Raw genomic sequence first — 9,019 nt, forward strand, 5'->3', positions numbered from 1 at the left:
AATCCGGGCTCACACACACACACACATATATACGTGTGTGTGTGTGTGTGAGTGTGTGTATGTGTGTTTTACTTACGATGATTATATTTTAATTTAATTAATAATTTTAATTAATTTGTTACAGATATTAAAACTACACAGAAACCAATTGAGAAAATTAAAACAACTACAATTGAGCCTACTAAGACAAAAATAACAACATCTTATCCAGTTACCAGTAAAGTTACAAAAGATAATATTGGTATCGAAGATATGACTACAAGAGAATCGGTTTCTGAAAGAGAAACTGTAACTAATTCAATTTTCGATGAAACTACCAGAATTACCGATGATTATGGTGAAGTCACGACTGATAACAATGAAATTGAAGACAAAACCAAAAGTGAATTGTTCACTAAGTCAAGTGTAGATTCTAGCGAATTTACAAATGTTGTCTTTACAGAAATAACACAAGAAAATATTGACTCTACACATATCCAAGTCACAAATAATGACAATGAAGGAGGAAATACAAATGAAGTATCCACTGTATCATATCCTGACATCAGCAGAATTACCAAAGATAATCTTGTTTCTACAAAAGACAATAGTGGCAATGAGGGAGGAAATACAAATGAAGCATCCACTGTATCATATCCTGACATCAGCAGAATTACCAAAGATAATCTTGTTTCTACAGAAGACAATAGTGGCAATGAGGGAGGAAATACAAATGAAGCATCCACTGTATCATATCCTGACATCAGCAGAATTACCAAAGATAATCTTGTTTCTACAGAAGACAATAGTGGAAATGAAGGAGGAAATACAAATGAAGCATCCACTGTATCATATCCAGATGTCAGCAAAAGTACAGCTACGGTAATTGGTATACCTACAGAAAATCGAAAAATAGGTACAGAAGAACCAATAACGGAAATTGTAACCGAATTTCCTTCAGATTCTACTGTTGATACCAAAATTCTTTCTACCACGGGTAGTAATGGGATGACTTCATCCTTTAATGGAAAGTTCACCAAAACTGACGCAACTACCGAAAGCGTGAAAACAACGGCAGCTGTGATAACAGACAAACCAGAAGGCATATTAGAATGTCCCGAAGCAAACGGTCTTTTCCCACATCCTGATCCTCATAAATGGGTTCATTGTAGCAATTGGACTCCCCATATTAAAGATTGTCCCGGAAAATTGGTATTTGATAAAAAGAGGAAAATTTGTAACTGGTCTGTATCTTTCTCCCAGGATATCCCTCTTCCTCCAGGAATGAAAAAAGATTGTAACGGGCAGCCGTAATATTTGTACTTAATGTTCCTCATGTACAGTACTATAGTGTAATTTATTCTTACTGAAAATAATTTGAATAAAATAAAGCATTATTGTATAAATAATTTCCGTTTGTACAAATATAAATAACATAATTATTAATGATGCAACGAATATTCTTTTACTATTCGGTATTCGGCCTATTCGGCTTATGTCAATGATTCTCAACCGGGGGTATATGTACCCATAGGGGTACGAGCGTAAATCGAAGGAGTACATCTAACTTTCATTATAAAATGGCGTATGTTAATTAATTTGCTGTAAATTAATAACACAAGAAACAAACAAGAAACAATAAAAACTTGCTTTAAAATATTCCAGTATGAACACCGATTTTTTTTTAACAGTCCAAACAACTTGTTTATCCACTCGATTTGCCTGTACGTTAGTGCCGAGTGAACCTGTAGTCTAGTAAAATTACGGTTTAACCGAGCATTAATTTTAGAATAGTAAAAATTTTTTTTTCTATTCTATAATTTTCGCTCGATAACATCAGGGCTTTTCGTGTTTTTACTGGACTACTGGTATTAGGAATAACGAGGCCTGGATCGTACTCCACCATGCAATGTGTGTCACTGCATGCGCGCATTACTTAATATTAGTTGAAGTTTTTTTATGACGTTCAGTTATAAGGGCTGTATACATCTAACGCAGTAATTATAAAATTTACATACAAAAATATAAGGGGTACTTGAGAAACAACTAATGGGCTAATGGGGTACATCAACAAAAAAGGTTGAGAACCACTGGCCTATGTTTTAATCACTATTCGGCCGAATACCGAATACCTAATGACAGGAGTAATGAATAACAAAAACACAGTATATTAATCATTTTGGTAACTTTTATTAATGCTGAACATACATTTCAAGTTCGAAAAAGCGCAATTTTTTGCTTATTTATGTAAAAGATCAAAGGAAAAGTAATATAACTAAGTTATTTTTTAAGAGATCAAAACAAGGTAACAAATCAAATGAAAGCTACCTACTTATTATGTAGTTTAGTCATCTATATACTCGTATATAAAAGAACAAGTCCTGGTAGGATAATTAACGCAGAGCCAAAACTATTGGTGCTGGAAACATAAAAATTTGAGGGTGTGTTCCTTTTGTAAAGTTTAAGCGTGCTAAGACAACATTATACGAAATTCAACCCTAATGTGGTGAAAAAGAGTAAAAAATCTGTTTGAAAATTTTTACAGCGTGGGCACATTAGATCGAAACTTAGGTCATAAAATGTGGAAAATAATAATAATTAATGATCTATAAAGCGTTTTTATGAAATCATTCCTTATTATAAATTTGAAAATTAATTAACCCCTTCTGACTCATTTTCAGCAATGCTTTCTTCCTTGTCCTGTTCGATTGCATTATCGATGTCATTATTTTGTTCCGTATTGTCATGCGAATGCAACAACTTCTCTAAATCTTCTTCAGATCTTATAACTCTAATCACATCACCAGGGACTGCTGAAGTTGCAAGGCCCATTTTCATTGGACAGCCAAACATTGCTTCGTAGGGAGAACATTTGATTCCTTCGTGATATGCTCTATTTTTTATCGACTGGATGAATCTTAAACTCTCTGAACACTTTGATAACTGATTGGTTTCTATCCACGTGATCAACATATTTTCTATGTCTTGATTAGCACGCTCCACTGATCCTTGACTTTGGTTATGTCTTGCCTTTCCATGTACGATTTTTACAACCGGCCACATGGAGCATAAACTCTCAATAACTTGGTTAGAGAATTCTCGACCATTATCGGAATGAAGGATGCTCGGCGCTCCAAAAGTGGTGAAAATATCCAAAAGATGGTATGCAACTTCTACGGCGCGTTTAGCTTGAAGCGCACGAAAAATCACAAATTTGGTAAGATGGTCTTGGTAAACTAAAATAAATTTATAATTTCCATCTGGAGTAGTTTGTAGATCTATTAGATAAACTTGACAGCGTGAGTTCATTTCACTGTGAAGTATAGGTTTGACGAAAATGCCCTTTTTCAAAGTCTTCTGTTTCTTTTGGCAAAATTGACATAGCTTTAAATATGTCATAATGGCCTCAACTGTTACATTTTTATACTTGCGGTTACATTCATAAAGCATCCGTATCCTTCTACCGTGGCCAACAGCAACATGCGTTTCTTCGAGAATGTCGAATAAGTCCTCGTAACAAATGTAATACCTTATTACTCCACCCTCCTCCTTCGTAGGCGCAATTAGTTTTTCTTCGCCGCCTATAGTAAATTTCGTAACGCTTTATACGTCTGTAATGAACAGCTTGTTTCTTTTTCATGTTCTTTACAGCTTTTACTTATTCCAAACATTTTGCGTTTTTGTCCCTATTAAGATAAAAGTTCTTATCAATCTTGCTTGCAACGAGCTCGTCCATTATTTCATTAAATCTCTGTTTTACACTCATCTTAATTCAAAAATAACTTTTAAACATAGAAATCTCGAACAAGATTAGAATTAACGTGCACCTTCTAACGTGTCAAACAAAAAAATGCGGCGAGCGAAGGCAGCTACGCATAAAATTTTAGATATATTTATAAGCGTTAAATTTAAATGCGACAATAATGAGATCTTATGAGAAAAACGATAGTCACAAATGATCGAATTTTAACTTTCAAGATTGCGATAACTAAAAAAGTTACAGTAAGAAACGAAAAATGTAAACGCCATTAAATTAGTCAAACAATTCTGCACTATAATATCTGTAAAAATTTCAAATATATTTATAAGCGTTAAATTTAAAGGCGACAATAATGAGATCTTATGGGAATAACGATAGTCACAAATAATCGAATTTTCACTATAAACATTGGGATAAAAGTTACGGTCAGAAACAAAAAATTCAAACGCCATTAGATTCGTCAGACAATTTTGCACTATAATTCGTGAAAAAATTTCAGATATATTTATAAGCGTTTAGTTTAAATGCGACAATAATCTGATCTAATGGGAATAACGATAGTCACGATAATAATATTTTTACTCTTAAAATTGCGATAACTCGAAAAGTTACAGTCAGAAACGAAAAATTCATATGCCAGTAGATTTGTCATAAACTATAAGAGTATTATAGAATCATTATAAATGATTCTTGAAAAAGCCGATTTATAATTCGTTTAGAAACTTACATTCAAAACATTTAATTTATTACATACACTTTTTTAACATTAAAATCTTACATATTTATTATTCAGTTGAGAATTTAGAAAAAAACTGTACAAAATAAATCGAAGAAATGTCGATAAACTTCGCAAATTTCTAATTTGTTTCAATATAATTATTTTGGTTTGTACGGTCGAATAATCTTGCGAAGTTTATTCAATTCGGAAATTCGTTCCCATTTTTGGTTGATAGTAATCAGCTGGAAAATATATGTTCAAATAATATTTATATTTAGATTTCATTCAAAATTTATTGTTCGATAGTTTAAAAAAGTCATTTTGTTCATAATATCTGTTGAATAATAATACAATTTTCACATTTTTAAACCAAGTCTGTCTACACTTTTAATTGGTATTATTTCTTCAACAAAATAATTGTTGGTCTTACACGCTTCTAATTATCGTGTTAATTTAATTTATAATTTANAAAAAGTCATTTTGTTCATAATATCTGTTGAATAATAATACAATTTTCACATTTTTAAACCAAGTCTGTCTACACTTTTAATTGGTATTATTTCTTCAACAAAATAATTGTTGGTCTTACACGCTTCTAATTATCGTGTTAATCTAATTTATAATTTCAAAGAGGTATTAATAAAATGTTTTTTTTTTCCACAGAAAATTAGTTTTAAATGGACGAATAAATCTATTTGAAGAGAAGTGTTTAGTCACTCGATAGATCTCATAATCTTCCGTATATTTCGGAACGTATAGTCTTTGTCACGCGTAAGCATTTATCTGTAAAACTTTGGATACTTTAATTTAACAAAAGTTAAATTCTATTAATAGATTGGTAGTTAAAAAGGGGAGTTACAGTATTCCGAGTCTAATCTTTTTCCGGTTCAAAGGATTATTATAAAATGGAAACTTTTATTCACAGACACGAGAATATTAGATTGTCAATTGATATTACTGTAAACGCGAATGTATATGCAAGGGATGATACGCAAAAATCTCTCTTCCGCGACAGGGAGGCGCAAAAGTCACGAAATTCGGTGAAGAATCCAAACGTTTTACATTAAATTTCGTGGCGACGCAACAATAAAACTGCGACAATTCGTTGCGAGCGGTCAATTATTGTTATTGCGAGCGGTTTGATTTTTCTGTTCGTGCGTTTAAAAGTGATTTATTCGAAGCGTTTTCTGAGTTTTGCATCAATTGCAGCCATTTTATCGGTAAGATCAGACCACGAACTTTCTAAATCTAGGTATTTTTGAACATTGTTAAGCCGAATGTCGAAATTAGCGGCAATGATTTTTCCACAAAGTTCCATTTACATAACAATTGATGGGTTTTGGTTACAGAGACGAATGTGCTTTTCCCGCTCATTTTAGGAAATACTTTTCACCCTTTTAATTGTTAATTTTCCAATCGAATTGTTAAAAATTAGTAATTGCTAAAGCAAAATGGGAATTAATAAATTTAAAACAAGTCTATGTTTAGTAATATAAAATTAAGTAATATTGAGTAAGTAAAATAAAAGTAAGTGCACTAATACACCGACTTACGCTACCCCGACTTACGGTATTAAACACAGCAGATATTCACTTAATAACGATTTGTTAAATATAAATATAAGGAAAAATTCGCCGCTGAACCCATGCCGCTGGGGCCAAGTCAGTTGCGCTCCGCTATTATGTTTGCGTCGCAGCGTGCAGTCTGCCTTCGCACCACTGGCAGCCTTTTTTTTTCCAACTCAAACGGTCCGCCATCAAACTTGAGTTGCAGCGAGCAGATTGAGTTCGAATCACCTTTCGCTTTTTTCTTTGTTTTTTCGCTCATTCATCAAGCTTGCGTTGCAACAATGAAGTCCTGGGTTCGCGCCTTCACTCGCCTTTCTCTTTTTTCCTCTTTAAAATATCATTCCTTTTGGCAGTTACGTCCACACACAGCTAATTTACATAATTTCGAACATCGCATTTTAAAATAACTATTGGGTTTCTGTAAATCAATTGATTAATATATTCATTCGTAATACCCGTTTTAATGTATTGCCATCTATTGGCAGGATATTTAACGAACCGATAAAACTAACTATGATTTTTAGAAAAAAAATATAACTTTAAAAAATATATATTATATTTACTTAATAACGTTTTGTTAAATCAATGCGACAATAATCAGATCTTATGGGAAAACTAATAGTCACGGATGATCGAATTTTCGCTTTAAACATTGCAATAACTCTAAAAGTTACAGTCAGAAACGAAAGATTCGAACGCCATTACATTCGTTATACGATTCTGCACTAGAATTCGTGAAAAGATTTCAGATATATTTATAAGCGTTTAATTTAAATGCGACAATAGTGAGATTTTATGAGTAAAACGATAGTCACGAATAATCGAGTCTTCANTTCAAATTCGTGGCAGCTATGACTTACGGTTATGCAAGAACGACAGCTACCCACCGAATGCTTTCAATAGGCAGTTAGTGTAATCGATACAAAAAAGTTGAATTCGCATAAATTTGGACTTTTGTTATTCTAGTCGACATTTAAAATGAAAATCATTTGTTTGGATGCGATTTTAATTTATGCAGCGAGAGAAGTAAGATGTGGGACCCCGCAAAACGAGATACTCTCATTCACTACAGACGTTTGAAAGACGTAAAAATCAACTTTCGAAAATTGCCAACTGTAATTCCTGTAGATGTAGTCAGTGAGTGAATTTTTCACTAGTCGCTGCTGTGACTATCGGTACTGCAAAACGGCCCTTTTGCTATGGAATTGATGAAGTCATCGCTGTATAGAAATTTTAGATATATGTATAAACGTACAGTCTAGACGCGAATATACAAGTTGCTATTTAAAAATAATGTATAGCAACAATAATCAAATTTTGATGTTACAAACCGCGATATTTTCGAAGGTTACAGTGACAGACTAAAAATTTATAATCTATTAAATTCGTCAGACGATTCTGCACTATAATATGTATAAACATTCTAGGTATATGTATAAATGTTCAGTCTAGACGCGAATATACAAGTTGCTAATAAATAATGATGTATAGCCACAATAATTAAATTATGATTTTATAAACCGCAATATCTCCAAAAGTTACAGTCACAGACTAAAAATTTATATGCGATTAGATTTGACAGACGATTCTGCACTAGAATGTGTATAGAAATTTTAGATATATGTATAAATGTTCAGTCTAGACGCGAATATACAAGTTTCTATTAGAAAATAATGTATAGCCACAATAATCAAATTTTGATGTTATAAACCGGGAAATCACCAAACGTTACAGTCAGAAACTAAAAATTTATATGCCATTAGATTCTTCCGACGAATTTGCACTAGAATATGTATAGACATTTTAGATATATGTATAAATGTTTAGTTTAGACGCGAGTATAAAACTGCTATTTAAAAATGATGTATAACCACAATAATTATATTTTGATGTTATAAACCGGGATATCACCAAACGTTACTGTCAGAGACTATAAATTTATATGCCTTTAAATTCGTCAGACAATTCTGCACTAAAATATGTATAGACATTCTAAATATATGTATAAATGTTTAGTTTAGACGGGAGTATACAAGTTGCTAATAGATAATGATGTATAGCTACAATAATTAAATTTTGACTTTATAAATTGCGATATCTCAAAAAGTTACAGTCACAGACTAAAAATTTATATGCCATTAGATTCGACAGACGATTCTGCACTTGAATATGTATAGACATTCTAGATATATGTATAAATGTTCAGTCTAGACGCGAATATACAAGTTGCTATTGGAAAATAATGTATAGCTACAATAATTAAATTTTAATGTTATGAACCGGGATATCACCAAACGTTACAGTCAGAGACTAAAAATATATATGCCATTAGATTCGTCAGACGATTCTGCACTAAAATGTGTATAGAAATTCTAGATATATGTGTAAATGTTCAGTCTACACGCGAGTATACAAACTGCTATTAAAAAATGATGTATAGCCACAATAATCAAATTTTGATGTTATGAACCGCGATATCTCCAAAAGTTACAGTCACAGACTAAAAATTTATATGCCATTAGATTTGTCAAACGATTCTGCATCATGATGTGTATAGAAATTCTAGATATATGTGCAAATGTTCAGTCTAGACGCGAGTATACAAAGTGCTATTGAAAAATGATGTATAGCCACATTAATCAAATTTTGATATTATGAACCGGGATATCTTGAAAAGTTACACTCACAGACTATAAATTTATATGCCATTAGATTCGTCAGACGATTCTGCACTAGAATGTGTATAGACATTCTAGATATATGTATAAATGTTCAGTCTATACGCGAGTATACAAACTGCTATTGTAAAGTGATGTATAGCCACAATTATCAAATTTTGATGTTATAAACCGCGATATCTCCAAACGTTACTGTCACAGACTATAAATTTATATGCCATTAGATAAGTCAGACAATTCTGCACTAGAATATGTATAGAAATTTTAGATATATGTGTAAATGTTTATTCTAGACGCGAGTATACAAGTTGCTATT

The 9,019-nt window shown here is 32.1% G+C and overlaps 1 protein-coding gene across 1 annotated transcript; it reads left to right on the plus strand.

Annotated features, from left to right (window-relative positions):
- The first annotated feature begins 125 nt into the window (after nt 1-125).
- On the plus strand, nt 126-1,388 carry LOC111641923. Its single transcript, XM_023388171.1, has one exon. It carries the CDS (start codon nt 253-255, stop codon nt 1,291-1,293), a length of 1,041 nt encoding a protein of 346 aa, XP_023243939.1. The 5' UTR covers nt 126-252; the 3' UTR covers nt 1,294-1,388.
- Nucleotides 1,389-9,019: the final 7,631 nt, after the last annotated feature.

Source organism: Centruroides sculpturatus, unplaced genomic scaffold, assembly GCF_000671375.1.
Source record: "Centruroides sculpturatus isolate CEXI.00-Female unplaced genomic scaffold, Cexi_2.0 scaffold1282, whole genome shotgun sequence".
Lineage (NCBI taxonomy): Eukaryota > Metazoa > Arthropoda > Arachnida > Scorpiones > Buthidae > Centruroides > Centruroides sculpturatus.